Source organism: Bufo bufo, chromosome 4 (assembly GCF_905171765.1).
Source record: "Bufo bufo chromosome 4, aBufBuf1.1, whole genome shotgun sequence".
NCBI classification, from domain to species: domain Eukaryota; kingdom Metazoa; phylum Chordata; class Amphibia; order Anura; family Bufonidae; genus Bufo; species Bufo bufo.
In genome coordinates this window covers 236,663,080-236,688,084 of record NC_053392.1, presented here as the reverse complement: position 1 = coordinate 236,688,084, position 25,005 = coordinate 236,663,080, and the positions used below count along the sequence as shown (strand labels likewise).

Genomic DNA, 25,005 nt, shown 5'->3' with positions numbered 1-25,005 from the left:
CCATAAGCCTGTTTTCAGAGTAGTCCTAGTTGTCTTGAGTCATAAACCTCATTCACACTTACAGTGGAATCCAGAAATTTTTGGGACTTTATCTGGAGGGGCTGTATGTGTGAACACATACATCCGCAATATCTGTCCTGGACTTTACCCAGACTCTTTCTCTCCAGAACCCAAGTACTAAAGCCGGGTTTTGTCTGAGCACATGTGTGAAAACAGCAGTGGGCCATGCCTAAAGTTCCCACCCCGTGCCTAGGCACCTGTGAACATTTCCTGTGTAGTGTGAACACACCTGACATGGAACATCTCTGGTGTGAGAGCTTCCTGTGTGAAAGGCCAACTCCAGTAAATCTCCGGACCTGATCATCTGGAAATATTCTGGAATTTAGGTGTGAAAACAGCTATAGATAGACCATATCCATTGATATTGCTCTACATATGCGTATTAATGGGGCAGGACCGCCTTGCCACGTACAGTTATCAGTGCAAGGACAGATGACCACCGTACCACATACCATTTGTAACAGGACCTCTCCGGCTCCACCCCTCTCACCTTCTCTATATAGAACTGCTTAGCTGTTAAGCTTCTACAATAGTTTCTGCTCGTATCCAATATAAATAAAGTATACCCCCATTTTAAAAAGGCAATCTATCTTTATACATTTGGTATAAGCTTACCTATTGAAAACCATAGTTAAAGAGGACCTTTCATGTTTTTTTTTTATTTATTTTTTTATTGTAGATAAATATCTTTACTTGCCACCCTGCCTGATGCTGCCGTCACTGGGATAAAAAAAACAGCTCACCTTCTCCATGGCTGTGACGCTCTCCGCTGTGATTGGACCCCGGCACAGCCAGAGAGAAGGAGACGCCCAGTGAGAAACCCTGGAGTCTCCTCCTCCCTGTACCGATGCTCAGTATTGACATACTGAGCGGGAAAACTACAGGGGCACAGCATGGCATAGGAGGGATATTTTAAAAAACAGGCACGGTGGCAGCATCAGCGGGGGGTACAGTACAGGTATTTATCTACAATTTTAAAAAAAAACTATGAAAGGTCCTCTTTAACCTAATAAATGAGGGAATTCATAAATAGCCGTACACAAGCATGATACTATGACCTCCAAACAAGAGGAGATTAATGCTAATGGTTATTATCAGGTACTAACAGTTCATTTCCAAATTGCCTATCATTGAACATGGGGAAAACTACATTCAGAAATGATAATAATCCTCTCTGGGACATCATTCGCCCCGATACAGATACATTGTTTGATGACCGCAGATTCCTGTTTACACAAGGCGATGTGCCACTGACAAATGATTTAATATGCCACAGGAAAGATGATTGGGTGATCTTTGGTACACTTACACAGGACACTTATTGGGAACGAATGCCTTCCAGTTCTTTCTGTCTAGTTCAGCCTGTTATACTGCAGATTTATTCCAGAAAAAGTTGAAAAATCCCATTAGGTAGAAGCTAATTTTCCTTGTTTTAGGGGAAAATTCCTTCCCGAATCCAATCAGGCAATCAGAATAACTCCCTGGATCAACGACCCCTCTCTAGTAGCTATAGCCTGTAATATTATTACACTCCAGAAATACATCCAGGCCCCTCTTGAACTCTTTTAGTGAACTCACCATCACCACCTCCTCAGGCAGAGAGTTCCATAGTCTCACTGCTCTTACCGTAAAGAATCTTCTTCTATGTTTGTGTAGAAACCTTTTTTCCTCTACATGTCAACGAAGGAAGTCCCCTAAATGACCCTAACTTTGACAAGTTTTCTGGGTACTATAGTCCACCTATTCCAGTTATTACTTTAGTTGCCCCCCTCTGAACCCTCCCCAGCTGTGCTGTGTCTTGTTCCCAGGAGTTGTTCATCCCTGAAAGGCTTTGGCAGACTCCCTGCATGTTTGGACCTGCAGAGGGAATCCTACTTACCTGATCCCCACCGCTGTGTTCCAGCTGAATCCCTGCAGCTCTCACGTCTTCCCATGTCAACACTGCTGCCAATCGTTAACATGTGCCCCATGAATCACGTCACCCATTGACATGACACATGGGAGACCTGAGAGCTGCAGGGAAGCAAAGGAGCTAGAACCCAGCAGCGGGAATCGGGTAAATTCCCTCTCTGCAGGTCCGGCCACACGGGGGGTCTGCCAGAAAGGCCCCCGGGGGTGAACAAACCCTTCGTAAGTCATTTGGGCAGTAAGAAAGTCAAATCTGTTTCAAATCCAGTGAGCGGAATGTAACTTGCTGTTTACAGTAGTCTGTATTCTTTCTATGGAGGCTTATGTTATCGTAAAAGTGTCCAACAGATAGAGAACCGTAGGGAATTTGAATGTGTTGTTGAAACGTTCTTTCTTGTAAATGAAATGATTTGGACATTAGGTGTATTAGGGAATATATAGTATACCTGTGCACCATGATAGATTGTATTACCGTGCTTCACAATACTAAGTAACATGCTATTTAGGCTTTAGTGTATGTACTGCTGCCTTTTTTCTTAGCACTGTAGAGTGCTAAGTTCTGTGTGTATGTGTTTTTCCTTTTTTAATTAGCCTCGATATGTATCATTTTTTAATAAGATTGTTCATTCAAAGTAATTTGGTTTATGTTAATCTGACTTGATGCTGAAGATTCACTGGTTATCTCACTTGAAATATTTGCCTTTAGGAAAGGTTATGCGATATTGAATTAGCAAATTTGCACTGGCATACATATCTTCGTCATTTTGATTTACATACAATGCACTTACTTATTGCACATCTACGTATTAGAATTAATTTATTATAATGCAAGCACACCAAGTGTCTGCTCAGTGTCCATCATTTAGAAGCATTAATGAGCCAGGCTTTCTAGATAGTCTTGGTGCTCAAGCCTGCGCTGTCATAATGTACGGTAGCTAAATCCACATATTATAAAGAAAGAGCATGTCAGTTATAGCAAATCGTTTTATTTCTAAAAAGTACAAGAAAAGCCCTAGGCTGTTGTACCCTTGGCAATTAACTAACTTAGTATTAACTCCTTCATTCTAATGATAGGTTCACTCTCAAAATGCAGGGACGATTGGGTAGCTGGGGAGTCGGTGGCTGCCATACAGACGCTCAGCCCCAACACGCAACACTCGCTAGGGTTAATTTCATAGGAAGCCAGTTTACCACTTACAATATTTTTGGAGTACGGCAGGAAACTGGAGTATCCAGATTAAACCTATGCAACAGCGTCCCTGACTGGATTCAATCTCAGGACCCCAGTGCTACCCTAACATATCAGAATCCTTCAAAATAAACCTAAAAACCCACCTCTTCAGACAAGACTACAACCAGTGACCCTGCTGCCTCTATACCCCCATGACCAGCTTCACCCTCACCTACTGTGTCCTTCTCCCATACACGGGCAGGGCCCTCTCTCCTTCTGTCTTGTTTATGCTTAGTGCCATTGTCTGTATTATGTACGTATACCTCGTCTCATATGTACAGCGCTATGGAATGAATGGCGCTTTAATAATAATACACCTACTCTGTGCTACATTAAGGCTGGGTTCACACTTGAGCGTTTTACAGCGCGTTCAAACGCGCTGTAAAACGCTCAACACATGAAAACCAATGCCTCCCTATGGCCCTGGTTCTCACTTGAGCGTTTTACAGCGCTGAAAAACGCGCTGTAAAACGCCCTACGCTCAAACAAGTACTTGAGCTTCTTTGGGGCGTTTTGACGCGCGTTTGTGGCCATAGGACATTGCAGTCAATCACACAAACGCGCGTCAAACGCGCGTTTACTATTGCAAAAAACGCTCGTCAAAAACGCGCGTTAAACGCGCATATCGAAGACGCTCAGGTCTGAACCCAGCCTAAGTGTTAGCAGGCGAGGTAGGAACCCATGAAAACACTGTACTCTGTCTAATTCGTATGATTCACTACTTAAATATAAATCATACTGACAGTACAAAGGAATACGGTACTTCTAACACTGAAAACGAAGCACAAAACTTACTATGTAACAAAGTAAAACTTTGGAATTAAAGGACTGGTAGGTATTTGGGAGAGTTTCTAAACTACTGCCTTGGCCATTTACAGCTGATAATGTGCATCTGATTTGTTTTTGATCATAGAGGTTTTAGAGGGTGGGATTTTTTTTCTCCAAGGACTCTTATAGTATAACGGAAGCCATAATCTCCATTTAGAAGCGTTCTTTTCTCTGCAGAGCATTTTCTGGTTGGGTGACTTTTTACAGTGACTGTGGAGTCCCCAAGCAAAGGAAGATGCTGCCTTTAACTTGAGGGCAGTGCTTCAGTCCTCTCAAGATTACAAATGTGATTTCCTCTTTCTTTTCCCTTGAAGGATGATTACATTAAGAGCTCTGTCTCTTCTAGACAGAAGTAAATTAAGGACAGTGGGATGTTTAATAGATTAAGTTCAACAGATCGACACATATTCATTTGTAACCGGATGCAAAGAGGTAAAGTTATTTAAAGATTGATTTAATCTACCTAAGGAAGCTGGGAACACTGTGACAAATGGATTACCATTTACACTGCCCGGGGTATAGTGTAATAAATACAGTTTGGGAGCATACCCATCAGTCTAGCTACCCTCAGGATCTTGTAGGGATCAACTGAAATTAACAGAAATACATAAAGACACGCTACAATCAACATGTGTCATCAGAAAATGACCTATTTAAATCACGTTTAAATGTTTAACATTTTAAAGAATTTTTGGTGATGTCATTTTTCATTTTCCTTGTCAAGGAAAAACAAACATCCCCAAAGAGTGAGGCAGAGAGTTGGAAATCGGAGGTTTTTCTAGTTCTATGCTCACTATAGTTTAGGTGGTGGTTCACTGCTGTTTTCATCACGTGACCAAATGTGAGTCTTTTCGTTGGATCTAGTAAAACCTTTTCCTGATGTAATGCAGAGCTAGCTTGGATGGCCTCCATCCATATCATTTCTCGCTCAAGTGGTCTACCCTGATTTCGAATAATAATTTCATTTGTAGACCGGCGCACAGCTGCCTGATGTAATATTGGTGGCTGTTTTGTGACACATGTTCCCATGAATCGCTCACCAAAAGTATACATTATCTTCGGACAGAGAGAACACAAGTTTCTTTCTGCAGAGTCACACAGCTGTTTACTGGATACACTGCTACTACTCGGGTTCTGCCAAAACCCAAGGAAAATTCACACTTGGCAGATGGAAGCAACTTCCTCCACTGTCAACAGGCGCAGAGCAGCTCTGGATGTTATTTTATGTTTGTGTGGGAGTTTATGCTGCTATTTGAAGAAGTGAGTGCACAGACATTCACGCCAGGAAAAAAGTAATGTTGCCATTAAAGTTGATGCTAAGAAAAATACTTAATTTATGTAAACATGGTAATGAAGAGAAATGGCAACACTTTATTCTAGGCTCATATTAGAGTCCGTATAGTCCACAGCAAATGGTGTAACTGCATTTTTGTGGGTAGAGCTCCGTTATGGCAGTGTAACCCATCATGGTACTGGGAAGCAGTGGCCTACTGTAGCTGATGCAACATAACTGACATACTGTAAGTGTCCTGTCCGGGTCAGAAAAGCTCAGTCATTCATTTTCAGTATAGGCCAAATTATCTCCAGTAAAAAATAAAAATAAAATCCTGTGGTTCACCAACTGATCCTGCCAATTAAATCTCCACATGTTTTGGTACCATGTGAACTAGTAGTAGTAGTTGTGCAGCATTTGTAAGTTTTTGCCGTCGTTTTGCCACAACCTCCATAATCAGTTTTACAAAGCAAACTCTTGAAAAATGTTCCCAGATGTGTTTATGTAGAAAGCTGTATGTGCTAACAGGCCTGGAGTGGCCCACAAGTGACTCCCTTGGTGGATCCCTGAGCCAGGGTGAGCACCTACTCCCCCACCCCCGGCACAAGGGGCACATAGCGCAGTACACTGACTGTGCTACATACAGAGAGGCAGCATACAACGTCTCAGCCAGCCTATGTCCAGATTATATAACTAACTACCCAGTTTACTGTTATATATGCATGGGATGGCTTCTAGGCACAGAAGCAGTGCAGCCAGTATCCTCTTACCCCAGGGGCCCACCTTCTTGATGTCACTGCAATTATCTTGCAGTGTCTTGTTGCTGTCTGCCACTGTGTGAGCATGTGTTTCTGCCTCACATAGCAAAGAGGGCCTAGTCCAAGGCGAGGGTCAATTAGCAGGATACTGACAGGGTCTCCAGGAAATGAACAGTCTGAGGCCCGGGCACTTCTATTAGACAAGTAGATCTTCCAGGTGATTGTCAGGAAGGAAATGTTCCTTCCCGACAATTGCCTGCTTGTCAGTGGAGGAGACTTCTGCTATTACATGCAGCGATCTCTTCCACAGTATGAGGTGCAATCGCTAATGCCATCACTTGTCCCTGAATAAGACCATGATTACACAGCACAATCTGCCACCGACAAACAATTTTTTAGTGATGACCTACCCGTCTAATATAAGCCTTAGGAATTGGGCCCCAAAATGATTTTTAGTGGTGGAACGGTCACTGGGTGCTAGCCGCAGTAGTGGTCTTCTATGCTGCTGTTTTCCTCATAATTTGTTCCTTATATTGCACTGACCTATTCCACAGCACTATACAGAGATTGTTGCCATTCACATTAGTTCTGGGCTTCAGTGTAGATCACAATCTGATTTCCCTTAAAGTTTGGCCACTGATAGCTTCCCGTAAACTTACTGTTAACCAAACAATGCAAAGTTTGAGATTTTCTGCAATTTCCACCATGAAGGAAATTCATACTCCAGTTATAGGAACAGGAAAAAGAAAATAACTGCAGTGCTGGGTCTGCCGTATGACTGACAAAAAAAGGTGCTCAACAGACCCCACTGATTGTAATGAGGTTTATTGGGATATTGTCATTTTACTGGAAAAAACAGGGCAGTTTTTGATCTGAAGTGGAGCCTTCAACGCAGATGTAAACACAGCCTTAAGAGGTATTTAGGTTGTAGCAAGTTATACCCAATCTACATGACAGGGGACAAGGGCGTAACTACCATAGTGGCAGACCATGTGACCGCTATTGGACCCAGGACTAGAAGGGGCCCAGTTGGGATCATCTCCTCTTCTACTAGGGGTGAAAACTTGGTCAGGACTCTACCCTCTAAAGGAACAACTTTTAGCAAATGAGGCAGTGGAAAAAATAGCCCAAGGGTTATTGAAAGGGGTTTAGGTGGAAACCCTTCTGTCCTGTGTGGGGGGCCTGGTTTGATCTTTGCTATGGGGCCCTTACTTCTCTATGTACGCTACTGACAGGGGATAACTATTAGATCATTTGGAACTTGGACCCAAACTAGTCATGAGAATGGCGACCCTGTACCCTGTGGGGCCCCACAAAATGAAAGGAGCAACCGATCCAGCATGTTCACTGCTGCCCAGTCCATCACTGTGGTAGTTCTAGAGACAGTGGATATAGGGTAATGTGCTACAACTGGAATTGGTGGAAAGTTCTCTAGTTGTCTTCCTCTCCAACTACACAGGAGAATCACTTCTTCTATGTTTTATTTAAAGCTTTTAACAGACGAGTGCGAACCCTGGGCACAGAAAATTGATGGCACTTCTCCAAATAGCTATAAATTTGAAACCTGCTTTGGTACTTTCAGTACTTTTCACAGATGTCAAGTAATTTGATTATAAATGAGAACTAGAATAAAGTATTCATGTTCACCTTCTATTTTAGTCTCTCTTGTCACAACAGCTGTAAATGTATATTTTTCCTGGAAAACTGGTAGTCTGAACACTAAAAGAACATTATGCCTTGTGTAGAATTGGCCACAAACTCCTGCCATCCTAAAGTTTTTTATATTTGGATGGCAGAATGTGACTGAGGTAGCAGGTACATATCTGGTGGCTTCATTTTCAGATTTTACTCTACATTGTGCCATGTCCTTTGACAAAAATATGTTCCAGATAATCAGCTCCTTGTCATGGGATCCAGCTGCTGAAACTCTAGGGTATCGGTCTGGAAGCTGCAGGCATTGTGGCCACCAAGGATATGTGGTGTTATATTGTCACACTGAGTGTACCGAGACACCCATATAATCAGGTTAGATACCTGGCTAGGACTTGTCTGGTTGGGATATAATGTGCTAATAGTTATCTCATGACTGCAAGCCATAATAGTGATCAGGGTGCAGAGTCCATTTAGTTGACTACCACCTTAAACATGAGCCTACTTTTCTAACATCCATCAGAATCCATTCTTTTCAGAATTGCTTGGATACTTAAAGGGAACCTGTCATCAACTTTGGGCTGCCCATACTAACGGCAGAATAAAGTAGAGACAGGTGAGTTAATTTCAGCGGTCTGTAATTTATAAGTTAAAAGTATGTTGGTTGCCGAGAACAATGGTCTACTTGGAGCTTGCAAATGAATACTGATATAGAAAAATGTGGATGTGTATAAAAACACAGAGAGGCTTATATTCACATGGTCGGCATAGGGCAAGGCCAGTTTTCAGCTGATTTGCCTGAAACTAGTTGCTACAGATACACTGCCTGTGACATCTTATGTATGTTGTCTGTCAATGTCACTAGCCTTTGTCAGAAATGGAAGCTGCAGTTGTCTCAGAATCGTCACCAGCCACAGAGATTTTAGGTGTGTCAGTGGATGCTGTGTAACTAGATAAGATTTTGACCATGTACAATCTTCAGTTGGGTGCGTGGGGCGTGAGGCATACTGTTTTATGAAGGGATGAGGTTTGGAGAAGTTAGGTTAGGGAATGTGACAGGTCACTCTAAAAAGGTGGGTTTTCTCGGGTGCGATTGAGGTTGTGGATGTTGGGAGTTCTTCTGATTGTTTGGGGCTAGCTTATTCTAGAGAAATAACTCGGCTTGAGAAAGGTGTTTGAGATGGTAGTGGGAGGTTTGGATTTTGATTATGGATTATCTTCAGTCACTGGTGGAATGGAGAACACGGATTGGGTGGACATGTTGGGAGATGCTTCAATGTGGAGAGCTTTGCGAGTTTAAATTGTTTTCTATACTGTATGGCCAACCAGAGACTATAGCAGGGTGGAGACATCTATGTGGTGGTTGGACAGATAGATGAGCCGGCTTCCGCATTAATGATGGATTGGAGACTGGGAGAGTTTATTGACGGGGGAAGACAAATTAATAATGAGTTACAGTAATCAAGAGATAAATGAATCTGAGCAACAGTAAAAACTGACCAAGCATGACTTGTTAAATCCTCTGTGGCTATCATGGGTCCCGCTGGTCTTGCAGTGATGATGTCATGTGCAGCAATGACCCTTGTGTGTATAGTGTGTGCCCTCTGAAGCCAGTGATTGGCTGCAGTGGTCATGTGAATGATGTACGTGACTTCATGGTTAACTTTTTATTTTACAGCATTTCCTGCTTCTTAAATTCCTGAGCAACTCCTTTAAACCACCTCTTCTTCAGGTAGTCAGATCTTTCAGTAAGTGATACCGGTATGTCCATATTCAGTTACACTGTTAGCAGTTTAGAACACTCCTTAAACCCATTAATTCTTTTTATGACTTATTTTTGCTTGATAGTCCTAATGTCAGGACTAATGATAGTCCTAATGTCAGCTCAGAGTTTTACAAATCTCTTTTGCCCTATGCACAGTATGTGTCCCAATACTCTGGTGAGGAAAGAATGCTCCGCGCTCACTGGTGGCATCCATTTTAAAAGTGAGCTGGCAAGTGGAACAGCTAATGTTTTCCAAATGTCTTAGTCATTTTGCCTTTGTGCCGCGCTGGACTGATTTCTGGTCAGGAGGCTGTCTAGTTTTCTGTTGCAAAGGTTCTATTCTGAGCAGGACGCCATTCCTCCCTCCACTTCACAGTGTAATCTTACAAGAGAGTGTTAATCTCTATATTTCATTACATGCCAGGGCAGACATGCTGATTTTTTTTAGAGGGTGTTATTAATTGACGAGATAACTGACACCAACCACTTTACATGTACCATAAAGTCATAGAGCAAATGAAATGCAACCACGCTGTGATGTACATGTATATTTAGAATGAACGTAATGTACTATACAATCTACAGTGCAAAGCTTCCATCATCATGCAGCAGTTTTGGCACATGATATCCGGCTAAATCCTGCACTTTTATGTTCTCAGGGGGATACTTCTTTAATATATCTCATGTCTAGCATAACATTGCAAGAATAGTTGACAGCACTAAAGTAATTCTGTAAGGGTTCCATGCAAAGCATCATACGTCTTGTTTATTCACTATTCTTCTGAGAATCTTTCATTTTTTTACATCCGGATCATTCTATTTTTCCCAAGCCATTGTTAGCTCAGCTAAGTGAAAAGAATTGTCTAGCGTTCAGTAGTCCGTTCCACTGGTAGATAATTTTTGACACTATTATGGGGGATCTGTGGATGGCGCAGTTATGGGGGGGATCTGTGGATGGCGCTGTTATGGGGGGGATCTGTGGATGGCACTATATAGCCTCTTATTCTATAAGTGTCATCCACAGATCTCCCCCATAAGTTTCATCCACAGATCCCCCTCCCCATAACAGTGCCATCCACAGATCCCCCTCCACATAGCAGTGCACAGATCCCCCTCCACATAGCAGTGCACAGATCCCCCTCCCTATAACAGCCCCGGCCCCACCGCTCACAGCAGTAGACTATTCTGGCAGTAACTTTTACTTGAACTTTAAATCAGCGTATCTTTAGTACCTTACAATGAAGCTCCAGTAACAGGCAGAGCGGGCGGCGGCGTAACGTCACTCACTCATGTGACGCCCCTGCTCCGCCCATTTTATAAATGAAGCAGGCGTAGCAGGCGCGTCACGTGACGTTACGCCACCGCCCACTCTGCCTGTCACTCACTCATGTGACGCGCCTGCTCTGCCCACTTTATGAATGAAGCAGGCGCGTCACGTGAGTGACGTTACGCCGCCGCCCGCTCTGCCTGTTACTGAAGCTTCATTGTAAGGTAATAAAGATGCGCTGATTTAAAGTTCAAGGACCCGCAGGCATAGCGCCTGACCGCCCACATAGCAACGAGTCGGCTGATTATTCGATAACTGGATTCATCAACAACTAATCCCATTATCGAATTTTATCGATAACTTCAATTAATCGTTGCAGCCCTAGTTCACATCACGTTTTATGCCTCCGTTTCACATATATGTTACAAAAAAAAGATACAAAAACGCAGCACACCACGTTCTTGTATCCTGCACAGTTCGGTGAAAAAGTGTAATTTATTTATTTCAATTTTTTTTACAGTGGAACTCTATGGTGAATGGATGCCACAGTATGGCATAAATCTGAGGCATCCGTTTAACATATACGGTTTTTGTGTACGTTAAAAGAATGGGAAAAACGTGATGTGAACCCGCCCTAATACTGACACTCTTTTCCCAGCTCTTCTTGTTCAGTAACATGCGGTCTGTAGATTAGAAAGTATTTTCATGGTACCAGGTTCACAATAATTCAGAAATGGAAGAAATAGGATCCAGCGTGTAAATAATATGAAAAGTGAAGTTTTGATATATGCAAATGAGCCGTTACACTGAGAGGCTGTACTCTGTATGCAACTGCCGAGTCCTCTCCACTTTTTAATTATTAAAACATCATTTTCTCAGTAATGCGGGCACATATGAACATGGGACCAACACAGGCGCACATGTAACAGGTCAGCCAGTGTCATAGGTACAAATCTGCTGACAGATGCCCTTTAAAAAAAAATTGGCCATGTGGAATAGAGCCATAGATGGAAATTGCTCTGAAAACGTCTGTGTGGTGGCTGTTTTTCTCTGTCATGTAAATATAGCCTTGGTTTAAGCGAAACGGGGAAAGAATCCAGCTCTGGAGTATACATGTAGTGTAATGGGGTATTAGGGCTTCTGCAGAACTTATTAACATTGCTGAAGATGCAGTTATAGATGACGTTTACATGCTTTATGTTAAATAGATATGTCCTTGCACCAGATCTTCTTTACGAATATACTTCTATCCCCAGGAAGGTTATGATGCTTTTGTTCTGCGGTATCCGTTGTAAAGATTCTTTCTAGTGCTATGATGTTGTGAGCAACCCTATACACGTATGGTTTTTCAAAGGAACCATTATCCATGAAGTTGTAGATAATGGATTTCAGATTACATATATATACAGGCAGTATAAACCATGCAAACCCCACTTGACATACTTCACTTTTCATCTTCATGCCTATTTAGTCGTGTGTAGGTCGTCAGTTCATTTAATCTACTTGTAACATCTGTCATGACCAAAGGAAAAATGTCATTGTTGAAGGGACATCTGCATTGGAAGAGTCCGTGTAGACTTGTTTTGTGGACTTCAGTGTGCTGTTTCTTATGTATGGACTGTCCTGTACATTTTGTTGTAAGTGTTTTCTATGCTGAAATGGAACTAAAGGGTGTTGTATACGTGAGCAGAAGACAGAGGTGTCCTCATTGCACAAAAGGAGTGCCACCGGGGTGATGTGTCAGTCTGATGTCTGACTACATATGTGATCCTCACAGCTGGGAGGCAGCTCACATTCCGCTTGGCATCTTCTCATGATAGAGGGGATGCCGTACGATTTCATGGCTGACATAGGTACTACTATCAGAAGAATGCTTCTGATCTAATGTAACCTTCTATAAAACTTCATCCTGCTTAATCTGATGTGCATTTCCTTAATTTTTTCATATCATGAAACATGCAAGATAATATACAGTACAGTATACCAAAAGATGTAATTGAGTTCAGATAGTCATTGTCAGGTTAACCTGCAACCGTCATAAACCATTCAATGACCAGTTCAGCTCTACTGCATCTGTATTTCTACTGCAGCACAGCTGTATGCCGGGCTATCCACAAGTTGAAGGATAGTTAAGAAAGCAAACTGGTCAATGACCGGAATTGAAAGTAGGTATGTTCTCAATTTTGGAAGCTAGAGGAACTTGTTCAGGTTATTGTAATGGTACAGTAATTATCTTTTTACTGGTCACAGGAATGTGGATATGTTCATATTAGAATCCGATCTATAGACATGTACTTTATTACTTAGAATCTTTATTATCCTTTTTTTGGTTTTCTGTCTCATACGGAAAAGTGTTGGCTGTTTGTGTTGTATCCAGAAAAAGAAAAATGGATGTTAGCAACACTGGATGCATGTTGTATTCAGCAGTCCTGAAATCTGGTTGTGACGGAACCATGAGACCTGCACTGAATGTGCCATGTTACTGGTATAAAGTTTTCCCACCATAATAAGTGATGGTATATTCTTAGTGTGCCTGATCGTGGAGGTCCTACTGCCCGAAACTCATATGCATAGGTGAATATAGACACGTGCATACCGTACGTGTGTGTGGCACTACAGCGTCCTAGTATTCAACTTGAAAAATAGACCTCAGGTTAGGAAACCAGGATTCCGAAAAGTTGTCATAGTGTTAGGTATTTATTAAAGGAAAAAATTATATTTCGATTTGATGGCTATTTTAGTAGCTGACGGGACTTTCTGAAATGTTTAGGTTGGTTTCTGTCCAAGTTCAGTCTAATTACAGCCCTTGAATCCTGAAACAAAGTTTTCATTTGAAATTATCCACTGTGGTAAATTATAGATGACGGAATGATGAATCGGTTTCATGGAATAAGTGCGAAATACAGCAACTGATGTTTTTCAGGCTGTTGGTCAATAATGTCTGTGCCTTGTGGATGAGAGAGGCCAGTCCTCACACTCTTCTTACTAACCACATACAACAAAGTGGCACATGGTTGAAAATAGTTGCAGCATCATTCAGTGTTTTTTTTTGTTTTTGTTTTTTCCTTACTGGTACCAGTGGTACTATTCTGTTAAGGGCAATCTGTCACCACTTTTTAACCTCCCGTTGTACCTTTAAGACATTGGCACGTCAACTGTGTATGGGGGCTTTAATAGGAAAATACTAATGCAATAACTGTCCTGGCATTAGACAATTCACAATCTACATTGCATTTGAAAAGTCTTCAAACCCTTTCACTTTTTTCACATTTTATGTTGAGACCTTGTGATTTTAATATAAAAAAAAATCACCATTATTCTGCACTTAATTCCCCCACAATGAGAAAAAGGAAAACAGAATGTTTGAAATCATTGCTAATTTATTGAAAAGGGGAAAACTAAAATATTGCATTGACATAAGTACTCAGACCCTTTTCTCAGAACTTAGTTGAAGCACCTTTGGCAGTGATCATAGCCTCTAGTCGTCTTGAATATTATGCCACAAGATTTGCACTCCACGATTTGGAGATTTTCTGCTATTTTTCTGTGCAGATTCTCTCAAGGTTTGTCAGGTTAGATAGGGACTGTCCATGGACAGCCATTTTCATGTCTCTCCAGAGATCTTCGATTGGGTCCAAGTCAAGGCTCTGGATAGGCTACTCAGTGACATTCACAACGTTGTCCCTAAGCCACCTCTGTTGTCTTAGTTCTGCGATTAGGGTAATTTTTTTGGAAGGTTGAACCTTCAGCCTAGCCTGAGGTCCACAGCACTCTGGATCAGGTTTTCATCAAGAATGTCTCTCTACATTGCTCCATTCAGCTTCCCCTCAACCCTGACCAGTCTCGCTATCCCAGTCACTGAAAAGCACCCCCACAGCATGTTGCTGTTATCACCATGATTCACTGTAGGGATAGTATTGGGCAGGTGATGACTAGTCCTCCAGACACGACACCTGGAATTGAGGCTAAAAACTTCAATGTTTGTTTTAACAGAAAAGGGAATCTTGTTTATCAAAGTTAGAGAGTACTTTAGGTGCTTTTTTGCAAACTTCAGGCAGGCTTTCATGTGTCTTTTACTGAGGAGAGGTTTCTTTCTGGCCACTTTCTAGAACTTTCTCTCATCTGCACACAGGATCTTTGGAGGCTCAGCCAGAGTGACCTTTGGGCTCTCGGTCTCCAAAACACTTCTCCCCTTTTTTGTACATTTCTCCGGATCTGTGCCTGTACACAATCATCTCTTTGAGCTCTACAGGCAGTTCTTTCATCCTTATGGCTTGGTTCTTTCTCTGATATGCATTGTCAGCTGTGAAACATTATATAGACAGGGCTATGTCTTTCTAAATCATGTCCAGTCAACTGAATTTACCACAAGTGGACGTCAGGCAAGGTGTAGAAACATCTTAAAGGTGATCAAGAGAAATGTGAAGCTACCAGAGCTAAATTTCAGCTGTAGCAAAAGCTCTGAATACTTCTGTCCATGCAAGAGTTTAGTTTTTTTCTTTTATAATAAATTTGCAAACATTTATGATCTGCTTTCACTTTCTCATTATGGGATATTAAGTGTAGATTGATGGTGGGAAAACCTGAACTTTTTTGTATTTTAGCTTAAGGCCGCAACATAAGAAAATGAGCAAAAAAAAGTGAAAGGGTCTGAAGACTTTCCGAATGGTTTGTATGTGGGCTACATGGAACATTTGCCAGCAATTGGTTGATTTTGCACACTTAAAGGGGTATTCAAGTTATAGAAAGTTATCCCCTACCAAACCGTCCCAATCCCTCCTTTCTGGGCTTCATTGTTCTAGCATTCTCATACATATTACCTGAATCCTGCGCATGTGCCGTGCAATGCAGTTTTATGATTTTGCATAGCGTGGAGACTGATACAGGAAAACACTACAACTGTCAATCAAGACCAGAGGGTGGGTTTACTGGTGAAACTTTCCAGCTTGAGTGGTTGAATTGGTAAAAATGCCCTTTAATAAGTGTGTGACAGGGTCTAATGCCAGTCCTCCAGTTATTATAAACCTCTCATGGCAGCAGGGTGGAATACCATGCTCTGTCTGTCTGGTCTGTGTCTCTGAGTAAATAAGGATGCTGATACTTGGTGACGTTTGTTTGCAGCCAAATGATATTGATGCTGCATGTCTCTGTAGACGTGGAATGCATGCCAGTGTCAATAATGTTGTGTTTGTCTTTTGCAGCGTACGCTGGAGCAGTGTAATGTCTGTGCCAAGCCGATCATGGAGAGGATCTTGAGAGCTACCGGGAAAGCCTATCACCCTCAGTGCTTCATTTGTGTAGTGTGCTTCCGCAGTCTGGATGGCATTCCTTTCACTGTTGATGCATCTGGACACATTCACTGCATCGAGGATTTCCACAAGTAAGACTTCATTTAGATCTTAAAATTGGCTCTGTATTCTCAATAGAAAAAAAAATGGCATAATTCTGAATGATCAATATTTATTCCTAATTTCTGTCTCTGAAAGGGGTTGTTCCATCTTAACATTTATAAGATATTGCTAGGATATACCACAAATGTCATATTGATCCAGAACCCATCCCTGGGACTTGTTCCAATCTCCAGAATGGAACATCTGAAGCAAAGAAGTGCATATGATGCATGCATGGCGTCCTCTCCATTCACTATAGGACTTCTAAAAACAGCAGAGCAAGCGCGCTTGGCTGTTTTGAGAAGTTCCAGATAGCCATGAATTGGGAGTGAGCCCTACAATCATGGCCACTGTTCCATTCACCACTATGGGACTGCAGGAAATAACTAAGCCAGCGCTCAACTATCTCGGGAACTCCAAAAGCAGTGAATGGAGGATGGCCATACATGAACAGTTGCTCTCCCTTCACTTTGGGGAGCCCTATTCTGGACATGAGAGAGTTGGACCTGCACCTATCTGACGCTTGTGACATATCCTAGCAGTAAGCCATAAATGTTGAGATAGGATAGGTCCTTTACGTCTGTGTAACGTGGTGTGTCAAATAATTCTAGAACATACGAATTATACCCGTATATATTGCCTTATCATACTTTCTTATGCAGCCAACATCTGACACAATGCACTATAAAAACCCTGGCCAAATAAATGACTATGTTACAGCATCACAAGTATACCATTAACATACAGTAAATTGCTAAAAGGTATGAGTCAACCAAAATTTGAGGTTCTCATCCACCACTTAATTTGGGGCCTCCAACAGCAGAAGCACATGAAAGGAGGTTATCAGACATCATGTGCAATAGGCTCTGCAAAGTCCAGGAGACACCTGTAGACTTTGTAAGGTAGAATGACTGCTCCCATTCCTGAAGGCAATGCATACATTTACCCAAAAATCACTTAGACTAGAAGGTTTATGGCAACATATTCAGGATAAAAATATCTTTCAACAATTTGATTGCTTGTGTTGTAATGTATTTCTGAATAAGATGCACTTAAAGGGGTTCTCCGGGAATTAAGAAAATGAAAATGCCTAAATATTACTTTATTCTAAATTGATTCCCAAATATCTTTCATTATTTATAATGGCTCGTTTTCTCTGGGGAGCAATCATTGGGAGAAATAAAATGGCCGCCGTCCTATTATTACGCACAAAACCTGTCCTAAGGACACCGTCACATCCCCACCTCCTCTCTGTACTTCATGTCTCCTCGTGAACTCCGTTCCTACAGAGATTCAGCTGCAGATCATATTAAACTGTATTCAGGACCATAATCCCTAACAAGCAGAGTAGAGAGGAGGATGAGGCAGCTCTTTAGCTCAGTGTTGTGAAGTAACTTGTTCTCCTGTGTTATTAGGACAGCAGCCATTTTATTTTCCCTGATGATTGCTCCCCAGAGAAACCGAGCCATTATAACTAATGAAAGGTATTTGGGAGTATATTTATAATAAAGTAATATTTATGTATTTTCGTTTTCTTAATTCCTGGAGAACCGCTTTAATGTTGCAGTAGATCAGTGGATTACAGTGTATAGACAATTATAAGAGGATGTGGGTAATTAGTAGTGGGCCTAGGATTCTTGTGGCAGTTACTGCACATTACACCCTTCAATTGCTGCAGGAAATCATAACTGACATCTGTAAGTTTATATCTCGTATCTTTGTCTTCAAATCCAAGAGAAAATGTAATTAGAGGTCTCTGACAGAAATGGCTTCAGACTGCTGCTAAAAACTATCTTCCCAAACTGACATCACAGAGGAGCAAAGCTCTTTTACACAAACCAGACATATCCCTCATACTTGTGGCACAGTGACAAGGATGAATCCTAATAAGCAGGCCTGCACAGTATGGCTCCTCTATAGAACACCTGAGAAGAACATGTTCCTTGCACATCACATGAGATGCATAACTGCAGCAGCTTCTCAGACAGCAAGCTCGAGAAATTTCTGAATATTTCTCCATGTTGACACCTCTTTATTTTTATTTTTTTCTTACCCTAATATATGTTAACCAAGAAATTAGATATGGCATAAAAATAAAGGGAAGAAATGGCTGCAGCTGGAAAATCCACAAAAGGACATGCAGTCCTCTACAGCAGAAGCCAGAATGTCACACATTTTGGGGTGGATTTGTCATGGATTTTGCTGTGGAATTGTGGGACAATCTACTTTGTCTGACCAAACCCTAAATAAACTCATGTCATTTCTGTGTTTTGTAAGGGCTCTTTCACACACACTTTTGTTCCTGGTGGGTTTTAATGGTGTTTTTTTGCATGCCTAGTGTTGATTTAAAAAAAAAAAAACATTAAAAACCGCCCATACACATTGCACATGCGTTTTCTGTTTTTTAAGCAAGAAAAAAATCACAGCACAGTACAGTAGACCAAACAGTGGACCCACAGCCACACAGAACTTACAGCATCATAAGTCATGATGACGCTGTGAGTTTGGGCCAGGAAAGCAGTGTTCAGTCCCGGAATTACAGCTGTCATATGGAACATGTTTCCCAGACCAAACATACTCTAACTTTAAGGGGTTTTCCAGGATCTTCATTTTGATGACCTATAATTAGAATAGGCCATCAATGTTAGCAGATCGGACCTCCACAATCTATGTGGTGCTGTAATGGGCGTTGCATTCTCTACAAGCTGTGTATGCCCAGCCTGCCATACACTTAATAGCGGTTGTTCTGGATATTGCAACTTTGTCCCATTCATTCATAGCCTCTTCTATATATACAGCATGCTCAGTGCACAAAGCCATTTAAAGAGGACCTTTCACCGATTATTACACTATGAACTAACTATACAGACATGTAGAGCGGCGCCCGGGGATCTCCCTGCACTTACTATTATCCCCGGGCGCCGCTCCGTTCTCCCGTTATGCCCTCCGGTATCTCCGTTCACTAAGTTATAGTAGGCGGAGATTCCAGTCACTAAGTTATGGTAGGCGGAGTCTGCCCTTGTTTTGCTCTAGCGCTGGCCAATCGCAGCGCAGAGCTCACAGCCTGGGAGGTTATTTTCTCCCAGGCTGTGAGCTCTGCAATGCGATTGGCCAGCGCTACAGAAGAACAAGGGCAGACTCCGCCTACCATAACTTAGTGAACGGAGATACCGGAGGGCATAGCAGGAGAACGGAGCGGCGCCCAGGGATAATAGTAAGTGAAGTCAGATCCCCGGGCGCCGCTCTACATGTCTGTATAGTTAGTTTATAGTGTAATAATCGGTGAAAGGTCCTCTTTAAGTTACATTAGCTTCCCCATGTCTGTGGTCAAGGATGTATACCCCCCTGGAGTACACGCAGCTCTGGTTGAGAACCTGGTTCCTGAAGTCCTTATAGAGGATTTGTGTGTTCCAGGGACCAGCAACAGGATGCTTCCCCAGGCCTCATACAGGTAAACATCAGTGTACAGCTCCACATTCGAATGATACTTAACTAAGGAGTAATATTGTATTCTCAGCTTTGCTACAGTAGACATACAGTATCCTGTGAGTGAGAGAGACTCCCCCCCACCAGAACACAGCTTAGTCATTAATGTTGAGGAGAAGTGATGGTAGAGAATATTTATAACACAGCAAAATGTCTCCAACATTTTCCTAGGATTACTTATAGGGGCGCCAGCCAATGGACCATTCTCCCTGAATTATCTGTTTACGGTAGCTGGTATAGAATACATTACATGCAGAATCTTATTGGTTTGTGAATAGATGCTAGAAGCATGCTATCAAGAATGCAATGTAGATGTTATTACCTTTTATTCAACATGTTAAAGGGTTTGTCCTAGGTGGCTGGGCTTACGGAAACAGCCAAGCGGGCCGGTGCTCCACTGTTTCTGTGACTTAGGCTAGTTTCACACTAGCACTTTTAGATTCAGCAGGCCATTCTGGTCGGATCTCTCTTTATTCCGGCATTACTGGAAGCTACCGCTACCCATACAGGGTACGGTTTGAATATTAGTACCGGCTTTTTCACTTCATGTCTGGACATAGTTATTTCCGATTTGGTTTGGACGCAGTTACGCTGTTTACAGGGCATTGCTCAGTGGATGTAGTTCAGCCATTATTTATTTCTGTATATTACCATATTCATCCCCATTTGTAATGATGTGGTCTTTGGATGGTGTTTTTTCTGCCATCTATCCTTGCATCGTGTAATTTTTTTACAAGACTATTTTTATATTCCATTTTGCATACATAATAAAGCTTCATTATATTTTATGGGTACGTTGTGGACTCATTTTTCTATGTAGTTTATGTGGCTTTTTGAGACGGTACCATGTTTATTATATTAGTTTTGGCTATTGTTCAAGCACAATAATATTGTACTGTACACTGCTGATTTAGGAGTCATAAGTGCTTGTCCTGTTTGGTTCTTTTTGCTGCTTCTACCATCCAGAAAAGCCTGCTGGAGATGTCCAACGCTAGTGTCAAACTAGCCTTACTCTTAGTACGGTAATATACAGATACCTTTCATAAAACAATTAGGAAACCAGCTGCTTCTGCTGTTCCCTTAAGACTTTCTTTTTTTATTCATTTACGTAGGCTTGTGTTGGGTTTCTTGAATAAGTGTGAAATACGTCTTTATACGTGGCCAGGGAAATGAAAACTTTCTCTCCCCTAATCCATTTAATCCCTGGGTGTTGTGTTTAAATCCTGGATAGCTTGATAAGAATTTCCTAAGACTGACTTTCTTTCTTTGATCTCTCTTTTATTTAAATGTCCTAAAGCCTTAAAATCTCAAGGGATGTGTCTTGTGTATGTTATTTTCTATGCTGTAGCCAATTGAACGTACATATATTTTGCAGAGGTTCAGTAAGTCGCACTTGCTGTATAAAGTGAAACGGCCTTTGGGGTACTGAAATGGAGTGCTTCTAAGGGGACTGCACCAGTCTCCAGACTTCTCAAATAGGATCATATCATAGAACCATTCCATCAGTTATAATATAATACACACCCCTATGATCACAGAGCTACTTACACGCTGCATAAACCACAACTAAAGTCTTTAAAAAGGATCATAATGTCAAGGATGAGGCTGAATAGTTTAAAAGGTCATTTACAGTGTTAGCAGAGTGGTGAAACACTTGTCCAGAAAGCCATGAGCCACAATTATTCTGCCCAGTAGATTTTTAAAGGCATATTCTGGTTAAAACAAGTTATCCCTTAACCACTGGATAGAGAATAACCGCAGGGACCAGTTACCAGAATGGGAGACCCTTGTCCCCATTTAAATTCAGCGCTAGTCAAGCACCCACACCACCATTGATCTGTACGGGATGGTCAGAGATGGTGAAATGCAGCACTCTTTGAATGTAGTGAACCAAGTTCTCATGGTTGGTGGGGCTCCCAGCAATCTAACATTTATCCCCTATCCATTGGAATACCCCTGTGTAACTGCCAATGTAAACTTGTAACTGCAGTTCTAAAAAGTTTGATAATGGCATGTCAGAAGTTTTAATTGGTGGGGGTTCATGTCCTCACCAATCACTGAAATGTAGGGGCAGAAGCTCAGCTGAGAACTGTTTCTCCTTGCTAGCTGAAGATGGCATGAAAGAAAGTCTGTGCGCCAATTTTCAGCTAGCAATGAGAGATTATATTCAGCTGAGTGTTTTTGTCCCTTTGTTTTAGAGATTGGTGGGGGTCTCCGCACCTGGACCCCCCACCAAGCAAAGTTTCTGACATGTGCCTATCAAAAGTTTTGAGATGGTGTAATTACACGTTAAATCGCTGTGGACCACTTGTTACAGGGTTAATACGGCAGAATATTGTGGTCCCCTTTTACAGGGTTAACGGGACAGAAAAGTGTGTGTATTTCAATTTATTTTTAATAAGATTTTAATTAATTTTGTTCCTCTCTGTTTTTCAGGAAATTTGCCCCGAGGTGTTCTGTGTGTAGGGAGCCTATAATGCCTGCTCCTGGCCAGGAGGAAACTGTTCGTATTGTAGCATTGGATCGCGACTTCCATGTTCAATGTTACCGCTGTGAGGTACGTTCTTTCAGGAGAAGATGCTGATCATTCTTTCCCTGTCAAAGTCCTTGTCTGCAGTTAATATGGGTTGCCTTCTCTACAGGATTGTGGAAGTCTTCTATCAGAAGGTGAAAATCAAGGCTGCTACCCATTAGATGGACACATCCTTTGCAAGTCCTGCAACTCTGCACGTATCCAGGCTCTCACTGCCAAGTCCAGCACCGACCTGTGAATGAATAGCGCCTCTACTTGAATGTTAGGAACGTCCTTAATGCTTTTCATTGCTCCTTTCAACGAAGTCAACAGCTGCCTCTGTGGTCAGGTTCATTTAGACACTATGTACAACTTCTCCTTTCACAGACACTTTGGAAGGAGGTCTCACATTTCTAGTTACTCCACTCACTTTTCATTCATTACATTACACTTAGTATTTAAAATTGTCAGAGTCTTGTATCTTGTGTATGTTCACTCCTCTGTATCGCAGTTGATGCACTAGCAACGTAGCTAAAGATCTGAATAAGGCAGGAGGTCTGTGGTTGCAGAGGGACTTCATCATCTTTACTACTTGATCTGTGCCAATATTAGAAAGCAGGTTGATCTACGTAGGGAGGAAGGACATTTTTCCACAATGTATTCTGCTCCCCATCTTTTTCTATGGCTTCGCTTCTTTATATAGCACACAATTTGGCTTCGGCTGGTGAATGGGTATTTTAAATGTGCTTTATTGGTGGTACGTGGTTTTGAATCTGCAAGCATAAAAACCTTTTCCCAGGTTAGAAATTGTCACCCTATATTAAACTATATGCTGCAAAACTATTAGTGGTGTGATAGGGATCCAGGTATGCACAAAGCTAACAAGGTGCCTTACAGTTATTTGCAGGTCACATTACTCAGGTTTTGTCCCAGGCAGGCATGTTGTAACTCTGAAAAGCACAGGTTGTGGATCTAGAATAGAAGAATCGGAATGCAGCCGGTCATTAGTGTCCACCATTAGGGATGAGCAAACCCGAACTTTACAGGTTTGGCATTCTGGTGGTGTAGGAAATCAGTTATGGATTCTGTTATAACGGAATATAACGTAATTCGTAGATGGACTTAAAAACGGAAGCTTTTAAGAGCCATTCCGTTTTGATCAGTCATGATAGAAGTCTATGGCCAAGCATAATGGATCCGTCTGGTTTCCGTTATGCAGAACTTTGTTTTCTGTGCTGCAGAACGGAGAAAGGCTTCCGTTTTGCATTCCGTCTACAAATTCCGTTAACGGATTTCCTATACCACCCAAACATGTAAAGTTTGGGTTCGCTCATCCCTATCCACCATATAGCAGGTGAACATTAAGACATGAATGCGACGGTCTGTACACCATTCTCCCCTTTTTAAAATTCATTTGTAATACAGAACCACCTGAAGACTACTGGAAAAACAGTCAGTCATTTATTTTCTCTTGTTTCTGCCGTACTTTCTTAGAATAATTTTTAAATGGTCTACTAAAAGGTGAACATGTGCCTAAAGTTTCTTTGCCTTATCTTATGTTATTCCTTAGCATATACTGTAAGCTCTGTATGAGCTATGGAAATGAGAGAAGCACATACATTTCCAAATAAAACTGTAATATATATATATATTTTTTTTTTGTTTTTGTTTACAGTATCTAAGGATTTGTTTGCCATTATACTCCTTGTGCCTTTTGTACAGGTGAGCTGCAGTCTAGTTTGCCTAAGGTATAACCTATATGTGCAGAAATGTTCCTTTATAGACTGGTGTGTGAATAGGTACATTTTGCATAAACATCAGTGTGTTTTTGTAACTAAAATAGAAAAAACTGTCCTTGTGCTTACCCCATGCAGGAGGAGGGTAATATACTGGCATCTTCAGATGTCATTCTTCCCAGGTCTCGGCTAGGTAAAGAGCTTCGAAGCAGTACATTATGTAAACCAATCCAGTATCCTAGAGGCCCCCATACACACTACACTATTGTTGGCCTGGCCCACTGTTTTAATGGGACCAGCTGACAACCTAATGAGTATGGGGAACTCTCAACTAAAGATCGGGCATGTTGCATTTCAATGCCTGATCCTCTAGTTATCTTGAAAGATAAGCTGCTTCCAGAAGTGTTTGGCAGCGGTTTTCTTCTCTCTACCAAATGAAAACACGTGCAGATGTAGCAGATCTAAAAGGAACTGTGATAACACATATGATGGTATTATCTCATGACAAAACAGCCATTGGAAAAAAAAAAAAAAAGTCCATTAACATTTTCCTGACATAGTTTACTTAACGTGTTAATCATTCCTTTTTTCTGTGTTACATCTGTGCATGCTTAGCCAAATGGAGTGTGGAGGGGAGTTGGGATAGATAGGCGTTGGCTAAATGAGAGTTTGGCCAATAACTGCGGTGCTATACATTGTAAGTATTGCAGTATTTTCTTGTAACAAAGTATACAAATGGTAAAGGGAACCTGTTATGTTGAACATGGGGTTTGAGCTGCAGACAGCATGTTATAGAGCAGGAGAAGCAGAGCACATTAATATATAGTTTTATCAGAAAAGATTCCATATAACTTGTAATTTATACATGTAAATTCCTGCTCATTCTGGGCTTTGAAGACCAGGAGCCGGTCCTATCAGTGATTGACATCCTTCCCTCTGTTACTGTGTATACAGAGATAGCGGTCAGTCGCTGATAGGACCGTCTACTTGACTTCAAAGCCCAGAATGAGTATAAATTTAAATGAATAATATAAATAGTATAATGTAGCTTAGACACCATGTTTAACGAGACAGGTTCCCTTTAAGGATTACTGTATTATCCGCCAGATCTCAATGTCTAGGTCCGTTGTGTCCTGCTATG

General features: G+C 41.6%; 1 protein-coding gene across 6 annotated transcripts in view; it reads left to right on the top strand.

The window, feature by feature from the left end:
- LOC120997987 (LIM domain containing preferred translocation partner in lipoma) overlaps nucleotides 1-24,651 on the top strand; it is a 367,902-nt gene extending 343,251 nt beyond the window's left edge. For all 6 annotated transcript variants that reach the window (XM_040428389.1, XM_040428384.1, XM_040428386.1 and 3 more), the window contains 3 exons: nucleotides 15,942-16,120; nucleotides 22,053-22,173; nucleotides 22,259-24,651. In XM_040428389.1, coding sequence (XP_040284323.1) covers nucleotides 15,942-16,120; nucleotides 22,053-22,173; nucleotides 22,259-22,387 — 429 coding nt within the window. In that variant the 3' untranslated portion in view covers nucleotides 22,388-24,651. The remainder of the gene's footprint in view (nucleotides 1-15,941; nucleotides 16,121-22,052; nucleotides 22,174-22,258) is intronic.
- The last annotated feature ends 354 nt before the right edge of the window (nucleotides 24,652-25,005 follow it).